The sequence below is a fragment of the Marmota marmota genome, unplaced genomic scaffold (genome assembly GCF_001458135.2).
Source record: "Marmota marmota marmota unplaced genomic scaffold, marMar, whole genome shotgun sequence".
Taxonomy (NCBI): Eukaryota; Metazoa; Chordata; class Mammalia; order Rodentia; family Sciuridae; genus Marmota; species Marmota marmota.
Window position 1 is genome coordinate 2,641,082 of NW_026000139.1, and position 22,108 is coordinate 2,663,189.

General features: G+C 46.5%; 1 protein-coding gene across 2 annotated transcripts in view; it reads left to right on the forward strand.

Annotated features, from left to right (window-relative positions):
- Positions 1-22,108, forward strand: part of Ptpn11 (protein tyrosine phosphatase non-receptor type 11) — a 59,741-nt gene that overhangs the window by 20,953 nt on the left and 16,680 nt on the right. The window contains exons 6-12 of one of the 2 annotated variants that reach the window (XM_048785733.1): positions 6,735-6,831; positions 9,688-9,767; positions 9,894-10,052; positions 13,131-13,262; positions 16,769-16,935; positions 17,847-17,914; positions 18,434-18,585. In XM_048785733.1, the coding sequence (XP_048641690.1) occupies positions 6,735-6,831; positions 9,688-9,767; positions 9,894-10,052; positions 13,131-13,262; positions 16,769-16,935; positions 17,847-17,914; positions 18,434-18,585 (855 nt within the window). The remainder of the gene's footprint in view (positions 1-6,734; positions 6,832-9,687; positions 9,768-9,893; positions 10,053-13,130; positions 13,263-16,768; positions 16,936-17,846; positions 17,915-18,433; positions 18,586-22,108) is intronic. The other variant, XM_015505135.2, reaches the window with a different exon arrangement.

The window sequence follows — 22,108 nt, forward strand, 5'->3', positions numbered from 1 at the left end:
ACAGGCCCGTGCTGTAACCAGAATTTTCCATCTAGGCCTGAGCTCCCAGTTGCTTAGTAGAGCCGCTCCCTTCCTGGGGGCAGAACATTTCAGTGGTGAGAGATTTTTATCCTGAAGGTTGAAAGCTTCGTTCTGGAGAGATTTCTTTGTTTCTGGGGGTTATTTCCTTTCTCACCTGTGTGTTGCTCCGACCCCAGCTGTTTTTCTCCAGGGTGGTTCTGCTGCTGGCTGCCGCATCTTTTCAGTGTCAAGTGCCTTCTTGGATCCTCTCCCACCTCCGCCTGGTTTCTCCCCTTGACCTCTGGTGACCTTGCTACCTTCCGTCCTATGGTGCTATCGGTGCTGTCTTGCTCTTTGACTGGCCCGAGGTGCAGCCTCCGTCTCCTCTCAGCTCTTCCTTCCTTACCCTGTAACACGCCTCTTCCCAGACTTTGCAGCTACACTTTGGAAGGACACAGTGGCTTTCTGATTGGAATTCCAGTAGTTGTTTCTTAGCCTGGAGGAAGTTTCTGGGAAGAACTGAGGCTGGAAACGAGCACAGGGCTCTGTGGGTCCAGGTGAGACTGGAAGGCGCCCTCACGTGGGGAGCTATGCCAGGGCTGCCTGGCGATGGAGGTGCGATTCCTCAGCCGGCCCCTCACTCCGCTGGCCCTCTGCACCCAGCCGGCTCCTCTGGCTTTAAACTCCTGGCTCTTTGGGCAGCACGTCATCGTCCTCCCAGATGACCCTGGGTGTGTGGCACTGTGGAGCTCTGGTTTCACCCTTTGGGTTGTGTATTCCACGATTTTCCTTGTCTGTCATCTTTCTTCAAACTCAAGCATTCAAAATAGGACCTGTTATTTTCTCCTTCAAACCAAATGTCCCCTTTACTTGTTCCTGTTGGTGACACATTTATTCTGGCCTGGAAGGCTGGGATCCTTGCCTCCTTCTTCTCCTCTTTCTCTTGGATCTTACCATTTGCCAGGTCCTGTTGATTTTTCTCTCCTAATGTCCTCTGGCCCTAGGTGAAGGAAGGGCGTTGCTTTGCTCTCTGTTGGGCTGCATATGGGGGGCATCCTGTTGCACCCCAAATATCATGAGGTGGGTTGTGTAACCCCAAACACTCAGAGAGATCAAGCCCTGTCCAGGACTGCCCCGATGGACCCTGGTGGCAACAGGATTGCAGCCTCCTGCCAGGGCTCTGCCCTCCCACCTCCAAGATGCCGCCTGCTCTTACCCTACCTCCATTTTTCATTCTTGAAGTTCTAGTCAAGAGTCAGATCCAGTGGTTTGCAGTGAGTGTTCTGAAAGCCTGTGGGGTCTGTGGGGAGCAGGGATGCTGCAACCCCCCCACCCTCCGTACATAAGGATATTTCTATGCAATGAAAACTTGTCCCTTCCAAAATTGGTAAAGCCTCTGCCACTCAGAAGTGCATCCGTGGCCAGGGCAGTGGCTTTTTGATGCTCTTTAGGGCTTAAAGGTGTGGTTCAGTCTCTGGCTTGTGCTCCGCCTGGGCTTGGGTAGTCAGATGATAATAATCAGCTTCTGGTCCTTTCTGAGGGTTCACCGTTTTGGTGAAAACCTTTTGGATGTCTTTCTTAGGAAAACAGGGTACCTTGCAGCCTGGGTCCCACTTTACCTCATCTTTTTTGCTTCCTGTCTGGAGTCTTACCCCAGCATCCCTGCAAGAACCAGTGGGGAGTGGGGATGGAGACAGTGACATGCGGTTCGACAGGTCATTACAGCCTTTTGTGCCCCAGTGGCTGCTGGTGAGAGGGAGGCCGTGGAAGGTGAGCCATGGCGGGATGTGTCCTTGAGGGCAGGGCTTGGGCTGCCAGGGGCACTGGACCTGTGCTTTGTGGGAGTCTCAGGGGCCCAGAGGCCTGCCTTGACTCTGTCTTTGTTCAAACCCTGCGTCTGTCTGGAAGAGGCAGTTGGGAACTTAGTGCAGGATAAGGACCACCTCTGGGGGCCCTGGTGGGTGGTCCAGCTAGAATGCCATGAGCCTCTGTGAGGACTTCTCTGGCCTGGAACTCAGGATTTAGCCTGGCTAAGTGTTTCCTTATGTGCAAGATGGTGGTACCCCACATAGTAGCTAAGATCGAATTAGCACATGAGAAACATTTTCTCTTTTTAATTTTTTTCAGTCCTCTTGAGGCACCTAAAAGGTCTTAGTAAGGTACTAACGAGTCTACCTCTAACACTTGCCTGTGTCCCTTTTTGTTACCAAGCCTCAGGCGTGTCCTGGTATCTATGTAGAATTTGATTACATTTTGCTCTTATATTCCTTTTCCTGGTCACCTTCTGTGTGCAGGAGGTAATATGATTTTCCTATGTGCAATTTTTATATGAAATTTCCTTTAGAAATACATTTTATGAAGGCCAATTAAAGAAAACAAATGACATTACAGGCAGCGTGTGGAGAAGGCAAAGCATCTCGAAGGTGCTTTTCAAATGACTTCAGACTGAGAAATGCCTCTCTGGCATTTTGCCTGTGATGATTTTTCCTTTCATATTGACGTCTCAGGTCACAGCATTTAAAAGGGATTTTTTTTTTTTTGTGGGTACCAAGGATTGAACCCAGGGGTGCTCAGCCACTGAGCCCCAGCCCCAGCCCTATTTTGTATTTTATTTAGAGACAGGGTCTCACTGAGTTGCTTAGCATCTCATCATTACCGAGGCTGGCTTTGAACTCACGATCCTCCTTCCTTAGCCTCCCAAGCTTCTGGGATCACAGGCATGTGCCACTGCACCCAGCTTCAAAAAGGACTTTAAGTGAGGGGCCTGTGGGGCCAGACTTCACCTGGCAGGTCTGTGGTGTGTCCTCTCTGCCCTCTTTCTTCCTTCCTCTGTCTCTCCTTCTGTTCCCCCTCTCCCTCCATTCATTCATTTAGCAAATACTTTCGGAATGCCTATGGGGTGCTGGGTGCGGTGCTGGTTGTTGGCAGGGCAAGGCGGTCTGTGGTTTTATCCGAGGGCAGCCAGACTTGTAAAGACAGAGCTGGGACATTGTCACTTATGTGGATGCTAAAGCTGATCTCGGAGAAGGAGAGAGTAGAATAGTGGTTCCCAGAACCTGGAAGGGTGTGTGGGAGGGAGGATGGAGACAGAATAGTTGATGCGTGTACAGGGTGCAGTGGACAGGAGGGATAACTTCTGATGTCTGTGGCACAGTGCGCACTAGGGTAGCTATGGCTCACACCAACTAATTGGATGTGTCAAAATAGCTCAGAGGATTCTGAATGTACCCAGCCCTCAGAATGTTGTGTTCGAATGATATGCCAGTTGCCTAGGTCTGGTCATTATACATTGTACACACACATTCGAGTGCCACATGGTCCCCATAAATACATTTACTCTCTGTCAATTAAAAGAAAAAGCCAGACCTGGGGTCCAGGGTGACAAGCATACTTGTGGAGGGTGGTCCTGCAGAGTGCTTGGCACCAAGGACCACGCTCCCCACTGCTGAGGGGGCCAGGGCTCTCCAGAAGAGGAAATATTTGAGGTGTCTTACATAATAACCACCTGGGCTCTTCATGGTTGCTCAAGGCAGGGAAAGGGAATCCTGGGTAGAGGGACCAGCCCGTCCAAGAGCAGGAAGGCCTGAAGGAGTCTGTGTGGCCGAGACCCTGTCCTGTCTGTTGGTATGGCTGGGACATCAACAGTCCTTCTCAAACTTCAGAATGCCTTTCAACCACTTGGAAATGTTAAAATGTGGGTTTTGAATGGGTAAATCTGGGGTCCAGGCCAAGTCTGTGTTTCTTTTATTAATTAATTAATTAATTATTTTTTTTTGGTGCCAGGGATTGAAACCAGGGGTGCACTTAACCACTGAGCCACATCCCCAGCCCGTTTTTGAATTTTTTATTTAGAGGCAGGGTCTCACTGAGTTGCTTGGGCCTCTCTTAAGTTGCTGAGGCTGGCTGTGAGCTCATGATTCTCCTGCCTGCGCCTCCCGAGTTGCTGGGATTATAGGCATGCACCACCGTGCCTGGCTCTTTTTCTTTTTTTCTTAAGGTTTCCAAAATGGGCTAATTATTTGCTCCCTAAAAATTGATCAGTGGTGATTGAGAAATCAGTATGGCCTGGGATGTTTGAGCCTGTGTTAGTTCCCATGCGATGCTGATGCGGCTGCTCCACGGGCCGTGCTGAGCAGCTGGGTGTGTCGTTCCTGTAGTGATAATAATTTTGTGGCAACAGCCAAACCTGCTCATGTCCTCGATTGCAGTCCAGGCTCTGCTTTGTGATTTACATGCATCTCATTTAACCCTTCCACCAACCCTGTGGGGTGGGTAATTAGGATTATCCCCATTTTCCACTTGAGGAAACTGGGGCACGGACAGGTTCAGTAGCATGGCGGAGCAGAGGGGGTTGAGGCTAGAGGCAGAACTGTTTGGTGCAGCAATGAGAAAGCCTCCAGTCTCATTCTGGAAAACTCTGACTTGATCTTGAAGAGGAGGGAGGGGTGGAAGGTGATTAGCCTGGGCGGGCTGGAGGAATCGACCTTTTATGGCAATGCCCTGACCTGTGCCTTCCGGGAGCTAGTGTTGTGTGTAGTCTGGTCACCGGTGAAGGCCATGGAGGCCACGGTGCCTCCTGCCAGGCTCACTTTTAGCCAAGTTGCTAGTCCTTCCTATCCCTCACTCTGTTGCAGTTTTTCGTTGAAGTTCTTCTGCTTAGTCAGCTTGGTTGATTTTTAAATGACTGATTCAGTTCAGTGTTTAAACGTCTGTTTGAACCTCACCTTAATGACCTGTCTAAAAGTCAAGATTGAGCCTCCCTCCTAATGCTGCAGTGTGGGGCGGTGAGGCTGGCCCACCGCTGAAGGGAACACCAGCTCACAGAAGGCAAACGGCTTTGATTACTCAATCCGAGCTCATTTAAAGCATTTGAACGATCCTTTCACCGTCAGAGTGCTCCACACATCCTGCTTGATTTCTTTCCAGGTTCCAGGCAGCTGAACTCTTTTGTTATGAGCTGTGTGTCAAGACTGAATATTGCGTTTTGAAACCAGGAGTCAAGTACCAATTTAGATTCCTGACTTTTATACCTGTTTTTGGAATACAGATAAATGAAACGCAAGTAACACAGTCTGCCTTGGTGTGGACTGTCGACTCTGAATTCCTTGTAGAAATCTTTTTTTTCTTTTTTGTGCCAGGGATGGAACCCAGTGGTGTTTAACCAGTGAGCCCCACCCCCAGCCCTTTTTTATATTTCAGGGTCCCACTAAGTTGCTCAGGGCCTTGCTAAGTTGCTGAGGCTGGCTTTGAACTTGTGATCCTCCTGCCCCAGCCTCCCAAGCTGCTTGGATTATAGGTGTGAGCCACCACACCCAGCCCTTATAGAAATCTTTAAGGGGAAGTCATTTTGGCATTTTCTATAGAAAAATTGTTTCTCATTTTAGTCCGCCTTTTACTTTCTTGATTTGCGTTTGTGATTTTCCATTGAAAACTAGACTTGGGGGATTGGAGCACAGCCCAGGGGTGAGGCCCTGCCTAGAGTGCATGTGAGGTCCCGGGTACAGTCCCCAGCACTGCAAAAACACATGAACCAGACTTCTTAGAAACCAATGGCCCCTTGAAGAGGCGCTTTTTGTAATTTTGAAAATGAAACCTACCCTGGAATACCCTGGCCTGTCCCCTTCAGGCTTCAATTGTCCTCTTTACCTCCTCAAGTCCCCTCTCTCTCAGGGCCAGTCCTGCCGTGACTGCCTGGTTAGTCTCTTCTTTTTGTGTTTCCTGCCTCCTTTTCCTGCACAGGTTCCAGACACATGCTTAAAGAGTCCAGGTGTGCTCACCCTCACGCCCTGGCTCTGTGCTCCAGGGCTGCTTCCATCTGGGTGGGGAGATCATAGGGCAGTGGGTTTCTGTGTAGACGCAGGCTGGCTGCCTGTGGCATTGACTTGGGTTTTTGGCATAGGACAACTCTGTAAGTATCAGTATCCTATTTTGCTAACAGAGCTGTTTGTGTGCCCACCATCCAGTGGCACCAAAACCACTTCTATCAACCTCAGTTTTCCAAATTCAAGAACTGACACACAGCTAGGTGGCGCCAGAAGGGTTTTCTTCTTATAAATATTCTGTCATTGAATACATAGAGGAAAAAAGCAGTCTAAAAGCAAAAACAGAAAACCCAAAAAACAGAAAGAGAAGGACTTCATGACCCCACCACCCTGATAGCATGTCACATGACTTTTTTGGTGTGTTTCCTTTTGCTGTTTCTTGTGAACAAAAGTGAATGCAAACATGGCTTCCGTCGTGCATTGCTGTGGGAGTTTGATCTTTTCACTCAGCTCTCATCATCTTTCTAAGGCATTAAATGTTCTCCTAGAGCACTTTTTAAAAAAAAGAAAAAAAAATTTTTTTTTTTTGAAACAGGGTCTCACTAAATGGCTCAGACTGGCCTCCAATTTGCAGTTCTCCTGCCTTAGCCTCTCAAAGAACTGGGATTACAGGTGTGCCCCACCAGGCCTGGCTTAGGACGTTTTAAAAAATTGTTCCAGAACATTCTTTTGTATGAATGGACAGTAGTTAGGGAGCCCTTTCCTGTGGTACATTGATATTGTTCCCAGTGTTCTTGCTCCTGTTGATGCGGTGTGAGGATGGGCATTCTTGTAGCTATCAATACAACTCTGAACATTTCTTAGGATAAATTCCTCAAAGCAGAACACAGAGCTGGGCCTTCTACTCCTTCTTCTTCTTCTTTTGTGTGTGTGCTTTTGATGAAGATAACATTTACTTTTCTTTCTTCCTAGACACTACAACAACAGGAATGCAAACTTCTCTACAGTCGAAAAGAGGGTCAAAGGCAAGAAAATAAAAACAAAAATAGATATAAAAACATTCTGCCTTGTAAGTATCAGTATCCTTCCTCAGTAACAGTCACTGTGTCCTGGGGGCCATGCACTCTTGTTAACCAGGCCTAGGCCTTAGCCTCTTCAATTGGGAACAGTTTCCAAACTAATCAGCCGTAGTGGGGATTGACAGCCTCATTCACTGCGTTCCTATGATGGTGATGACCAAGTGCAGTTGCCACTGGGACGCCTCTTCTGTGGTCATTTCCTCCAGTTGGTGAACGTTCCACTGCCCCCGGGTACTCCTCTCGAGGCCGTGATTGCTCGGGGTTAGGCCCTGCAGGAGCCCTGGGCTCTGAGATTTGCACCTTTCTTCCCTGTTGACTGGCTCATGAGTGTTGGGTTAGGCATACTTCCTTCCTGGGATTTTGTCCTCATTTGGGAAACAGACGAAGTCCCTCCTGTTGTTCTGCTCATAGACTCTCAGAGTTGAGTCACTAGAGGTAAAAGTGGGGACCTCCCTCTGCTCAGATGAGGACCTTGTGATATTCACAAAGCCATACCTCTTTCAGCAGGCAGATATCACCACGCAGAGCCAAAGTTGACCCATTAGGGAGAAAAGCCCTGAAAGGATGTAAGTCAGGATGAGGACCCCAGAGATGCGCGGCACAAGTTGTAGCTGGCCTCTTCATCAGGCTAATTCTGTGCCAAACTCTGTATCTTGGTGCCACTTAATCCATATCACATGCACCCCAAGCAGGCATTCTCATTTCCCCACTGTGTAGACTGTTCAGGCAAGGCTGCAAGTAGGAGTGAGTGGCAGAAACTGGCCCAGAGCCCCTAGGCACCTCCTCAGCTCTCCGGGGGCTCCAGAGCAGGGTCTCCAGAGCAGGGTCTCCAGGGGGAGCTCTGCAAGGCCATGTGTGGCAGGGGTGGGAGCATGTGGAACCTCTGTTTATTTATATCCCCATGTACAAGGAGAGAAATTTAAATCTGATGCATAAATTGATGGCAACATATGCATAATATGTTTGGCCAACTTAAAAGGAAGGATTGTTTATAGATAATGTGTGTGTGTATGTCAGTGTTCAAGATGGTTTGTTATTGGGGCACATGGTCACATTTGAAAAGCACTAATTCATATCTGATCAGGTCAGAGCCATTTTGTCAGTTAATACAAACTCACCGTGTGTGTATGTGTGCATGTGTGCGTGTGTGTGTGTGTGTGTGTGAACATAGGCATTCTCTGTCTGCATATATATGTATGTATACGTGGTATGTATGTATGTCACGTCCCTGTGGCTATTTGTGATGTGTGGGTGAGGACGGGGGCGTGAGGAGGTCCATTTCTAGTATTGATGAAAGGGGATAAAGAATTTGTAGAGAAGCAGTTTGAGCCACAGCATGATTCCAGTGGGTTTGGGGAGCCTCATTCTTTTTCAGTTTTCACTCCTACTCATGGGGTCAGCTGGTACTCAACAGTAAGAAAGGAGTTAAGAAAAGATGAAGGGAATAATTATTTGCAGTTTCTAAATATAATATTGACTTTTCCTCCCTTAAAAATTCCCAATCAAATGTTTTCTCTGACTCACAACTTCCTTCTTTCTTCCTTCCTTCCTTCCTTTCTTTTCATGGTGCTGGAAGTTGAACCCAGAGCCTCATATATGCCAGGCAGGTGCTGTACCACCAAGCTATGTTCCCAGCTAACATCTTATGTCTTCAAAGATGGGGTGCAATCCCAGCAACTCAGGAGGCTGAGGCAGGAAGATTTCAAATTTCAAGTTGAAGGCCAGCTTCAGTAACTTAGCAAGATCCTGTCTCAAAATAAAAAATAAAAAAGGGCCTGGGATATAGTTCAGTGGTAAAGTGCTCCTGGGTTAACTCTCCAGTATAAACAAACAAACAAACAAACAAACTTTTTAGTTTGAACAAATTTGGACAAAATTATTACAAAAATAGTATTGATGGTTCTCATGTGTCCACCGTTTGGTTTTCATCATGTCTATCCTGTCTATCCATAGTGCATTCTTAAAATAAGGAAATTTTTTTGTTTGTTTTTTTGAGACTGAGGATTGAATCCAGTGGCAATCTATAGCTGACCTTCACCCCAGCCCTTTTCTAAGTTGCCCAGGCTGGCCTTGAGCCTGCAATCCTCCTGCCTCAGCCTCCTGAGTTGCTGTGATTACAGATATGTGCCACCATGCTTGGTTAAGACAAGGACTGTTTTTTTTGTTTTGTTTTGTTTTTAAGAGAGGGAGAGAGAGGAGAGAGAAAGAGAGAGAGAGAATTTTTTTAATATTTATTTTTTAGTTTTTTTGGCAGACACAACATCTTTGTTTGTATGTGGTGCTGAGAATCGAACCCGGGCCGCACGCATGCCAGGCGAGCGCGCTACCGCTTGAGCCACATCCCCAGCCCCTTTTTTTTTTTTTTAATTGAGTTTATGTTTTAAATACATGACAGCGGAATGCATTACAATTCTTATTACACATATAGAGCACAGTTTTTCATATCTCTGTTTGTATATAAAGTATATTCACATTAATTCATGTCTTCATATGTGGACTTTGGATAATGATGTCCATCACATTCCACCATCATGCTAACCCCCTGCCCCTTCTCTTCCCCTCCCACCCCTCTGCCCTATCTAGAGTTCATCTATTCCTCCCATGCTCCCCCTCCGTACCCCACTATGAATCAGCCTCCTTATATCAGAGAAAACATTCAGCATTTAAGACAAGGAAATTTTAAAGAAAGCATCGTATGGCATTCAGATCATTGTTGTGCTTATTTGAGGTTTAATGTTTTTTGTGGTTTTATCATTAAATGAGCAGAGCTTGGGCTAGTTGAGACAAAGTGGTTTGTCCCGAAGCTGTCTGAGTACTTACCCGGTTGGGTCCTTTTCTCTTTGCAGTTGATCATACCCGGGTTGTCCTCCACGATGGCGATCCCAACGAGCCTGTCTCTGATTACATTAATGCAAACATCATCATGGTAAATTGCTTGTCATGGTGTTTTTTCTGGTCACACATTCTTAGACTGTTCTTGAATCTTACACTTTTCCTTGTGTCTTGAAAGCAACTTTCAAATGTGTAAGGGATTTTCTTCCTCGATTTCTAGCCTGAATTTGAAACCAAGTGCAACAATTCAAAGCCCAAAAAGAGTTACATTGCCACCCAAGGCTGCCTGCAAAACACAGTGAACGACTTTTGGCGGATGGTGTTCCAAGAGAACTCCCGAGTGATCGTTATGACAACAAAAGAAGTAGAGAGAGGAAAGGTATGTTTCATCATCTTCTCTTCTGATGATTTTTTTTGGGTGCTGGGGATTGAACTCAGGGGCACTCAACCACTGAGTCACATCCCCAGCCCTATTTTGTATTTTATTTAGAGACAGGGTCTCACTGAGTTGCTTAGCACCTCGCTTTAGCTCAGGCTGGCTTTGAACTCACGATCCTCCTGCTCAGCCTCCCGAGCTGCTGGGATTAGAGGTGTGCACCACTGTGCCTGGCTTTTCTGATTACTTTTTAATGCTGGTGGTGTTGGGGATGGAACTCAGGGTCTTATCCGTGCTAGGAAAGTGCTCTACCTCTGAGCTATGCCTCCAGCCCTGAAAAAGTCTTTTTGAAGTGTGGATGAGTCAGGTGAGCTGTTTTATTAATTGAATAAACAAATTAAGCTCACTCTAACTAACCCTTTGGAGAAAAGGGAGTAAAGAAATTGGCTTAAGATGAGCTTGGTGTGGTTTTCTTTCTTTTTTCTGAATTGTTTTATGAATGCATTGTAGGTGCGAGTGCTGGTGGGATTCACTGTTACGTGTTTGTACGCACACAGTGTAACAATGTGTTTTGGGCAGTACCACTCCCCGGTATTTCCCCCGTGTGGTTTTCTGTATGTCTTCCACTTGGGCTTTTGGACCGTCTTGGATTTCTTAGGATCTGATTATTGTTCACCTGTAGTTCCTCAAGTCCTTCCCTGCCCCAGTCCGTCCCAGGACATGAGTTTGTTAAATATACCCTTGGGCGGCTTGAAGTTGATAGGGCCACCAAAGCTTGGTTGGCTGGATCCAGTTCTCTTTTCCTGATGTTTCACTGGGACGGTTTCTTTTGCTGCGTCCTCAGTTGGTCTTTTCTCGGGCAGTGTGTGGTCTGCTCTTCGTCCTCTCCAGGGAATTTTTACAGCAGACATTGTGGGTTTCATCTCTAGATGTTGTATGGGGTCTTTTAACATCTTCTGTGTCTCTCCCTTTCACGGTAGGGTTTTACTGTTGTGCTCGTAGCTGGTGCACTGTGGACACCTTTGAGGCCAGATTTGACTGTGAAACAGAGATTTCCTCTAGCAGTGACATTAGGTATTCTTGAATCCACGGACCAGTTACCTGAGCTTCATAGTTTGTTTCAGGTGGGAGTTATCTGCCCTGAGTGTGGAAAGAAGACGCAAGCCCTCTGTCCTGCTTCTTTTTTTGGTACTGGGGATTGAACTCAGGCACTTGACCACTGAGCCACGCCCCCAGCCCTATTTTGTATTTTATTTAGAGAGACAGGATCTCACTGAGTTGCTTAGTACCTCGCTGTTGCTGAGGCTGGCTTTGAACTCGCAATCCTCCTGCCTCAGCCTCCTGAGCCACTGGGATGACAGGTGTGTCCCACCTTGTCCAGTTGTTCTGCTTCTTGAGTGACTGGAGTTATAGGAGTCTTCTCTTCTCAGAGGACCTGGGGGCTGTGAAGGGGCCTTGTGTTGCTTCAAAGGAATCAGTATCAGTCTGTCAGAAGGTAAGCTCCGAGAGCAGACAGACATTGGGCCAAATCACTGCCCAGTCCTCGCCACCTGATCTCTTCTGTCTTTTCCTGCTTTTCTATTCTTTCTTTTCTCTTTGGGGGTGCAGAGAGAGTGGCACGGTGGCTTTTATCCTTGCCACAGCCTTTGTGACAGCCTTCTGTTGGTGTTCACTAGTACACAGAAGGAAAATCGGACTGTGGACTCTGACTTTAAGAGATAATGTATTAGCATTCACATTTCTGCATTTGTTTGCCAAGGTTTGCATGACTGTTTGGAAAACTAGGAGGAGGGCTGTAGCAATTTGCGGATGTTTAAAGTCAGTTAAAATGTTCTTTTCAGAGCCATGGTTTAATTTTGTGTCCTCTGTCGAGGTCTCTATAATGACTGGAACAGTTGCCAAATTGATTGGCTGGTCACAGCATCAAGTTCAATTCGCATTAGAAGGGTTTATTTAGGGAAATTAAAAATTATTTCAAATCTGTCAAAAGGTGTTTGGAGCTACCAAATATTGGAGGCAAAGGTAAATTCAGATTAATAATAAGAAATCTCAGTCTTCTGTTATTTTATGTCACAGAGCTGGGTATCAAACCTTGGGCATCATGCTTGCTGGGCAAGCACTTCACATCTGAACTACACCCAGCCCCACAACCTTTTATCGAACTTTCCACCTGCCATATTTATTTTCGTTTGATTCACCATTGACTGTGGGGCCTGCAGCTGAGCTCTTCTTTTTAGTTTTATAACTGTAAATTTCTCTCTTTTCTTAATACACACAGTGAGTTTCTCTTGCTGATATTCATGTCTTGGTGGTTGGGAAGGTGAGTGGAGTAGGTGACAGCATCCTGCGCTCCGGCTACCTCCCCAGGTAGATAGACTCATCTCCATTGAGCAAAACAGCCTCCTTTTTGGCAACAGGAGTGCTTTCTTTGGTGCTATATTTTTCAATCCTCCTGCTCTGAAGCCGGCAGCTAGCGCAGGCTTGGTGTTCCCAGCTCAGGGAAGGTGACGGGCGGAGTAGCTCTCAGCTGGGGCTGGATATAGAAAAAGCAGCTGGTTCGGAACCCAGAGGCCACCTGTCTGTGATAGAGTTATTCACGCGTGGGTTGATAAGGCATGGAGTCCTCCTACACTGGCGCGGAAATGAACCAGACAGTCTGGCTTGCCGGGCAGCCCATCCACCTCCGGAGTCCTTGCTTGCCTTCCCTCCAGAGTGGGGCAGAGCGCTGGGATTCAAAATGCAGTGGTTGCCAGTCAGTACTCTCAGTTCCATGGGGCCCTCCCTCTTTGCCACTGTTTTCTTTGAAGATAGACGAGCAAGCCTGGACTCTCTTTCACCTTGGCCTGGATAGGTCCATTCTGCCTTGACCCCTTTTCATGTCCCACTCTGCCCAGTCCTCTGAGCACTTACTTTCCTTATTCCAACTCTTCTTTCCTTTCGGAAAACCTAACAGGTGCTGAACAGGCCTTTCCCGTGTCTGCGGTCATTAAGCATGGTGGGAACACGTGCTTGCTGCTAGTTTAGGTTTTGTTGTTTTTCGGGTTCACAGAAATGAACATTCTCTCCTCTGCTCCCTTTTAGAGCAAATGTGTCAAGTACTGGCCTGATGAGTATGCACTAAAAGAATATGGGGTCATGCGCGTACGGAATGTCAAGGAAAGTGCTGCTCATGATTACACGCTAAGAGAGCTGAAACTTTCCAAGGTTGGACAAGTAAGTATATTGTCGTTTTTAGAGACTTTGGTAACTGTCGTATGCAGTCATCCAGGGTCTTGCAGTTACTTGTGTTCGATGCACGCATGCATTTCTTCACCCATAGGTGCAGTAGCTGTTTATTAGAAACCTTCTGTATACCATGTGTAGTTCAGACACTGATGGCACATTGTGAACAAAACAAAGTCCCTGCCCACACAGAGTCCAGAGAGGGGGCAGATTTAAAAGCCATGACCAGCTAAATTTTTTGATTATAGGTCTGTGAAGGCTGCAGGTGGTACTTTCGAGAGTGAATGGGGAGCACCTCTCTAAGCAAGTGACACTTGAGCTGAGACCCCAAGAGCAAAGGCTGTGAGGCCCAGTTTGTAGTCGGTTCCACACAGAAGATCTTCTGTATTGCATGTGGGTTGGGATTGGGCCCAATGACTGATTACAAAACAAAGTAGGATTTGGTTTGAATTCATTTTAATTCTCTGTCTGGAAGGACTTATTTATTCAGGACCTTTTGGGGACTCAAAGAAGGAAACCACTTTTGTCCTCATGGAGTTGTGATTACAGAGCAGTGAGAAGCCACATATTTGGGTAGTTGTGCCCCAGAGCAGACACGGGCTGTAGCTCACATCTAAAGTGCCATGGTACCCCAGAGACGGCTTCCTTCTGGCTGGAGTATCAGGGAGACCGCCCTAGAAGAGCCCCCTTTAAGGGCTTGGTTTCTGAGGAAGAAGGTGGCAAGCAGAGGGCCTCCTAGGCTAGAGCAGTGTTCGAGCCACAACACTGAAGCGCACACTGTAGGGAATGGGACTCGGGAATGAAGGTGACGGGGGCAGGGTGTTGGGGAGATGAACTTGGGCAGACAGAGGTTGGGACCAAGTTGGGAAGTCTGGACTATTATGTTAGGAGATTGAACTTTACCAGTCAGTCCTCATAGAACTGTGCCATTTCTTCTGCCAGGTGAGCTGTGTGTCAGGAAGATCTGACAGCCCTGGGGTGGGGGTTGGGACTGACCTCATGGCTGAGAGGCCTCTGGTGGTCTAGGTTCCTTCTGTGATGTGGGTGTTGTGTAAATGCCAGGATAAGCGAGAGGAGGAGCAGTGCATGTGAGCTACTCCCGGGGGGTGGGGGTGGGGTGCCTGCAGGTCGAGGGGTGGTGTGGTTCTTGCAGGGAGGAGAGGGATCAAAGACATTCTAGAGGTCTGTGTGAAGGGACCATGGCTCTGTGGCAGATGGCAGAGATGCTGGAGGAACTGTTGTGTTTTGGACACATTGAGTTGAGCACCTGAGCAGAGTGGCCATCAGCCATTTGGACATTCATTGATTGATTAATTCAGAGAAATTTGTCGAATGACCTCTCGGTTCCTAGTACTCTGTTGCTTGCAAGAGACAGAGTTGGGGAGCAAAACAGATAATGTCCCTGCTCTCCTGAGCTTACACTCTCCTGGCTGGAAATCTACTACCCAGTGATTGCACACACAAATATATTGCTATAAACTGTAATCAGGCTAGAAAGGAGAGCTGCAGGGTTTGGGTGGGGAGGGCGTGGAGGTGCTGTCTGTCACAGAGATCTGAGAGGAGCTGGACAAGTAGCTGTTGAGTAGAGATGAGAGGCTTCAAGGACACTGGATCAAGGTTCCAACTGATAAACTGCCCACCTCTCATTGTCAGGTGTTTCCAAGTAACAGGTGGATTTTTCCTCATGTTGGTGGCAAACTATTTGTCTAGTTACCAGACGCTGTTGAGAAGCAGGAATGGGAAATATTGATGTGGGTTTGTTTTTTGTACCCTAACTGGGATGTTGACATGGGACTGGTTGTGTCTCCTGCATTGCTGATAGCATATTGCCCCTCCCCATCTCCTTGAACCCAGGTATGCTCTACCTCTGAGCTCCATCCCAGCCCTTTTAAAATTTTATTTTGAGATAGGGTCTTTTTTTTTTTTTTTTTTTTAATATTTATTTATTTATTTATTTATTTTTTAGTTTTCGGCAGGCACAACATCTTTGTTTGTATGTGGTGCTGAGGATCGAACCCGGGCCGCACACATGCCAGGCGAGCGCGCTACCGCTTGAGCCACATCCCCAGCCCAAGAGATAGGGTCTTGCTAAGTTGCTGAAGCTGGCCTTGAACTTGTGATCCTCCTGCCTCAGCCTCCTGAGTAGCTGGGATTATAGGCATGTGCCCAGGCCATGCTGTGTATCATCTGCTTCTTGTAGAGCATTTTGTGTGCTGCAATGTGATCTCCTTTAAGCTAACTGCCCAGGAAGGAGGAAGACAGGCAGGGACCCTCTGACTGCTTCCTAAGGGGGTGCGTGGATGCTCGGAGGGGCTTGGGCAGGTCTCCTCTTCCTTGACTGGCCTCTCTGTGACCTGTGTAGCCACTTGATTTTTAGGCTGCTCGGTAGCATCAAGGCACATTCCCCCCATGGCATCAGCAAGTTGAATGTGTACAATTCAAGGGAAGATCTTAACTGTGGCTCAGATCCCATGGATGTACTCAAGTTCCCTGGTGGGGTCTAGTTGCAGCTCTCTCTCTCTTTAAATACCTTTAAAAAATGTCACTTTGCTTCTTCGATTGTGTCCAGAAGCCATGGCAGTGAATGGTTCCACTTCAGTTCCCTAATCAGGATAGACCCTGTAACATGGTACTTGTTGTAGTCTAGATGCCATTTTTTGTTGTTGTTGTTTTTAATTATTTAGTTGTAAATAGACTGATGTTTTTATTTTGTTTATTTTTATGCGGTGCTGAGGATCGAACCCAGTGCCTTACACGTGCTGGGCAAACGCTCTACCACTGGGCCTCAGCCCCAGCCCCTAGATTCCATTGTTGATCCTTATGAATTACCACTGTCCTCAAAATAGCCACGGGTGTCGAGCTGTTTGCTGTTTGTGGGGCAGAGGCTGTGTGTTTCAGCTCATTTCATCCTCACTGTTGTTTTGTCAAGAGGGAGATTATTATTCCCATTTTGCAAATTAAAGTGAGGCTTCGAGATGCTCAAGGCCTCAGTGAGCCTGATTGCCTGGGACCTGCGCCTGAATCTAGGCACTGGACTTGCAAGCCTGTCTTCTTTCTCCTTGGCACTAAACAAAGTTTAAAGCATCACAGTGATGCTGTGACACAAGCGTATGTGTGTGCCTGGCGGGAGGTTGGGTGTAAAAGACCACAGTGTCTTGAGGGAGCACCTGTTTCCTCAGCTGCTGAGAGGAGGGACCTTGGTCCTTGGAAACCTCAGTTGCCTCTGGATGTGAGTGCCACATAGATGAGGAGGAGTGGGGACATTTCCTGTGTGGATGGAGAGAGAGTTGGGACTGGAGTTGCCCTCTGCCGCCCCGCTCAGTCCCCCCCGACGGGCGTGAGTGGCCCCATCGCTGCCCAGTTGACCCCTGCCGCAGCCCCTGGAGCTGACGCAGAGCCCTGGGAAGTGGTGCCACCGCACGCTGAGGACTAGGGAAGCCGGCATCTGGCGCCTCCTCAATCCCTTGATTTATTTAATTCTTTTCTGGTTTTTCTTGGCTCTACTCCAGGGCAATACGGAGAGAACCGTCTGGCAGTACCACTTTCGGACCTGGCCGGACCACGGTGTGCCCAGCGACCCCGGGGGCGTGCTGGACTTCCTGGAGGAGGTCCACCACAAGCAGGAGAGCATCATGGACGCCGGCCCCGTGGTGGTTCACTGCAGGTGATGGCCACAGCCTGTCCCGGGCTCCTCCGGGGCTGGCTTTTACTAACCCACGCTGGTGCTTTAACCGTACGAAGCCTTTAATATCTAGGTGTGGTAACGTGAGGCATGGGCAAACTGCTGCAGGTGCCTTTTTACCCCCAAATCTGTTTCTCACAGGCCCTGCAGGTCTGCCGGATGGGGGTGGGTGGACACAGCCTGATTCTTAAGGATCCCTCAATCTAGTTGTTTTTGCTTAGTTTTCCTTTTAACATAATAATTTAGGATTCGTGTGTTTGATTGTGTTTCTATTCTCTTTTACTATGTAAAGGAGATCTAGTTTCCCCTGACAATATGCTTATTTGCTTCATGAGAGTCTGACCTCTTCCCACCTGGGCCCGTGGTCCCAGCTGTGCCGCGGCCTCTGTAGCACTTTGTGGGCTGCTGGTGCCCCTTTTCGGGCTTCATGATTATACTGGGGAGAGTTTGGTTTCCTAAATCTTATTCATATGTTGGGCAAGTAGGTGTATATGAAACTTTATTCATTTTTTTTTAAAAAACTATTATTTATTGAGCACTTACTCAGTGCCAGTCTCGGAGATCAGTGTTTCTCATATATCATTCATGTTTGAATCTCACAGCAGCCTTATAAGGAGTGTGCTTCTGTCCCCATTTCATGGATGAGAAACAGGAGCAGAGAGGTGAAGGGACTTGCCTCAGGTGTGCTGAACTGGGGAAGCTGGACTCTGAGTGCAGGTTGCGCTGACCCCAAAGCCCTGTGCTCCTGGCTGACATATTCACAGATATAAATAGACCGTCTTATAAATACTCCCAAGAGCACACTTTCTTCCCGTTAGTATAAGCAGCTTGGTTTTGAGTGTAAAACCCCCAGGAGTGACTGCCTGTCCCTGCTTTTGTCCTTCTGCCTACAGTGCTGGAATCGGCCGGACAGGGACGTTCATTGTGATTGATATCCTTATCGACATCATCAGAGAGAAAGGTAGGTCACCTGGAGGGCAGGAAGCCATACTTCCTGTTTGTAGGTTATGGAAAGGAAGCATGAGGGAATACAGCCTGGGGAAGACAATTCAAATGTGAAAATTTTTTCATTAAAAATCTGGGCCAAAGACTTCCCCTTTGGGTATGTTTGCCTGGGAACCAAGTGGTGCTGTTGGACCCTTTACACAAAATGAAGCCCAGGAGCTGTGGCCTCCGTTGCTGATCCTCTATTGCACACGCAGTGGGGTCTCTCCCAGCCACCCAGTGCTTGGGAGGTCCACTGGGAGGGGAGGGAATTGTGACCTCCAGCACTCTTGTCATGTCATCTGCTGGCATTGCTGGCACTGCTTAGAAGTCCAAGTCTTTACTGCTCCAGCTGAATCTGTCCCGAGGGCCACAGATTCAGTTGGAGCAGTAAAGCCCAAATCTGCTTTCCCCCTAGGTCTGCCGTAAGCTACGCATTGAGCAGTGCGTCCTGGCTCTGTGTTTCCCCTGCCTTCTCACGGTATCTACTTTGTAGGTGTCGACTGTGATATCGACGTTCCCAAAACCATACAGATGGTGCGATCTCAGAGGTCAGGGATGGTTCAGACAGAAGCACAGTACCGGTTTATCTATATGGCCGTCCAGCATTATATTGAAACACTACAGCGCAGGATCGAGGAAGAACAGGTACTGGGCCTAGCAGGGCCGGCGTGCGGGTTTCCTTTCCTTTCTGGGTGTCTTGCACACGCTGTCCTTTTGAGCAAGAAATTGTAACTATTCTCCAGTCCATAGGTCTGGGTTTTCAATCCAGAAGAGCGTAGGGAGGGCACCGGTGCCATCATCCTGTCTGACGGGTTGAGGCTCTGCCATGAGGAAAGGTCACGATTGTCCCAGGGACACTTGGCAAGCTGAGAACTCAGAGCCTGGAAGTTTTCAGCCTGTTCCAGTATTGAATTGGGTCACGTTTATCCTGCTTCCATCTCTTAAAATGAATACCTCACTCTTAATAGCACATGGCAGTCTGAACCACTCATTTAGTTGAGTTGGAAACAGTGAAATTTTGATTTTACTAAGCTGGGCATAATGAAGAATGTTGGATTGGAGCCCTTCCATCTGAAGCTATTCACAACAGACACAAAGACGAGTTAATTAGGAATATACTGAGCTGAGGGAGATGGGAAGACTGCTCTTTTGGGGAGCTGTGCTTATTTCCCCACCCGAACCTTTTCCATGGCTGCCGGTGGGGCAGCATCTGGATGGCAGTGCTTGCCCATCTCACCCTGCTTTTTTAGGGGCACCAGAGATTGAGCTCAGGGGCACTCGACCACTGAGCCACGTCTGCAGCCCAATTTTGTATTTTATTTAGAGACAGGGTCTCACCGAGCTGCTTAGTGCCTCGCTGTTGCTGAGGCTGGCTTTGAACTCACGATCCTCCCATCTCAGCCTCCAGAGCAGCTGCTGGGATTACGGGTGTGTGCCACTGTGCCTGGCAACATGCTCTTTAATGACTTCAGTATTATAGAATTTAGAAAGCAAATGTCCCTGGTCCCACCCAGAGCATGCTTGCATTCATTTTTCATTCATTCATCCAGCCAGTACTTTTTGGTGCCAATATGTGTCAGCACTGTGTTTATAAGTGTATTGACAACTATTTGGTATGTGGGCCTTTGGATTTTAAAAAAACGAATAGGCTTAGATTATTTATTTTTAAGAATAGGGTCCTAGAATACATAGTTTTCTGCACTGTGCAGTTTGGATCAGTCCAGAAACTCACTCCCTGGTTGCTTGGGGTAAAGTGAGAAAAAAGTACTTTCATTTAGTTTTAGGAAAAATTATAAACATGAAACCCATCTAACTTCTAAATTAAGCAAAGGGACAAAAATCATTCCGGATAATTGGTTACTTTGAAATATAGTCATTTTCCATGTTAGGATTAATTAAACCTTTTTGAGAGTGAAAGAATTTGCTAAAGAAGGACAAATGAAGAAAAGAAAATGACATTGGGTGGAAACCATGTGGAACGAAGTAGAGAAATAGAGGCGGCAGCAGGAAGGAAAAATCTAGAAATCAGAGATGGGAAGCCCGGGAAAGTGCTAGTGGGGCCGTGTTGAGAAAGTTCGCACGTTTTTATTGACAGTGCTTCTCACACTCGGCCAGTCACTTGGAGGTAAGTTGTTTTGTTATTGTCCATTTACAGTAGTAAAAATATATATATATATATTTTTTTTTATTTGCAAAGATAGTATAAAATTTCTTTTAAATAGCTTTTCTTAATATTAGTATTTAACAGTTACTTTTTCATTCATTCATTCATTTTCTCCTTAAGTTCTTATAAAAACTATATATGAATTTAAAAAATGGAATGTTATGAGTTGCAAATATACATATCTCTTGGCTTCTAGATGCTCTGGTATATATTTCCAAAAAATAAGGATATTCTCTTACATAATCATGATTGTCAAAATGGGGAACATGGATATAAAACTAGTGTTTAACCGATAGATTACAGTCGGATCTTGCTAGGTTGTCCTACTAACTTCCTGTTTGTGGCCCAGGGTCACACCGGGCATTTATCTCTGGTCTCCTGTAGCCTGGAGAGTTTCTCATGCTCTCCTGATCCTTCATGACCTAGACATTTTTGAAGAATGTGTAGGCCATTTGTTGGGTAGAATGGCCCTCAGTTTGGGTTTGTCTGTTTCCTCTTATGAGATTCAGGTGGTGCCCTTTTGGCAGGACTGTCACAGAAGTCATGTGTCCTTGGTATAGCACCTCAGGAGCATACTGTGGATTTGATTGGTTTTTGGTGGGGTTAACTTTGATTGCCTGAGTAAGGTGATTTTGTCAGGTTTCTCCACCATGAAGTGACTCCTTATTCCTTTTTAATTAACATCTTAGATACTTGAGATTGTGGGAGTAACCTGTTTCATATACTTTTTGCTTACTGATTTTACATTCATTGATAATTGCCCGAAAAGATTATCATTGCATTTGCCAAAGGCTGGTTTTGTATTTCCATCATTTTTTTTAGCTTTACTGAACTATAAATGACAAGTAAAAATTATTTGTTCAGGCTGCACAATATATTTAGAATTGCATATACAGCGTGAAACGATCACCACCATCAGGTGAAATGCCATGTCCATTACCGCATGTTGTTAACTTCTTTTTGTGTGTGGTGAGAATACTTAAGATCTGCTTGCTTAGCGCATTTCACTGTAGACACTGTAGACATTTACTGTGTTCACTGTAGACACCAGGCCATACGTTAGGTCAGAACTTACTCATTGTATGACTGAAGATTTGTATCCTTAGCCCAGTGTCTCCCTATGGCCTCACTCCAACCCCTAGTAACCACCGTTTTAATCACTTGTTTCCATGTGTCCAACTTTAGATTCCACATGTAGGTGAGGTCATATGTGTCTTCCTCTGGCTGATTTCACTTAGTATAAAGTTCTCCCATCCATCCGTGTTGTTGCAAATGGATTTCCTTCTTTTTTAAGCTGAATAATATTTCACTGTATAAACCACATTTTCCTGGTCCATTCATCCATTGATGAACCCTTAGATTGTTTCCAAATCTTGGTGATGGTGAAGAATGCTGCATAGAACACGGGACTGCAGATATCTGTGATAATTTTTTTGAATATAAACCTTACTAGTGGAGTTGCTGGATCATAGGATAGCTTGTACTTTAATTATTTTGAGGAACCTCTATACTTTCTTCTCTCATAATATATAACAATTTACAATACTACCAATAACGTGTAAGGGTCCCTTTTCTCCTCATGTTGCCAACACTTGTTAACTTTTGACTTTTTATTAATAACCTCCTAGTAGGTATGAAGTGATATCTCATTATTGTGATTTTAGTTTTCATTTTCCTGATGATCAGTGATGTTGAGGGCCTTTTCATATAACTTTTGGTCATTTGTATACTTTTTTTTTGGAATAATGTCTTTTCAAGCTCTCTCTCTGTATTGCTTCATTCATTCACACATACACAAAAGTAGTTCCTAGCCGGATGCAGTGGCACATGCCTGTAATCCCAGCAGCTCAGGAGGTTGAAGAAGGAGGATCTCGAGTTCAAAGCCAACCTCAGCAATGGTGAGGCGCTAAGCAACTCAGTGAGACCCTGTCTCTAAATGAAATACAAAATAGGGCTGTGGATGTGGCTCAGTGGTCGAGTGCCCCTGAGTTCAATCCCTGGTAC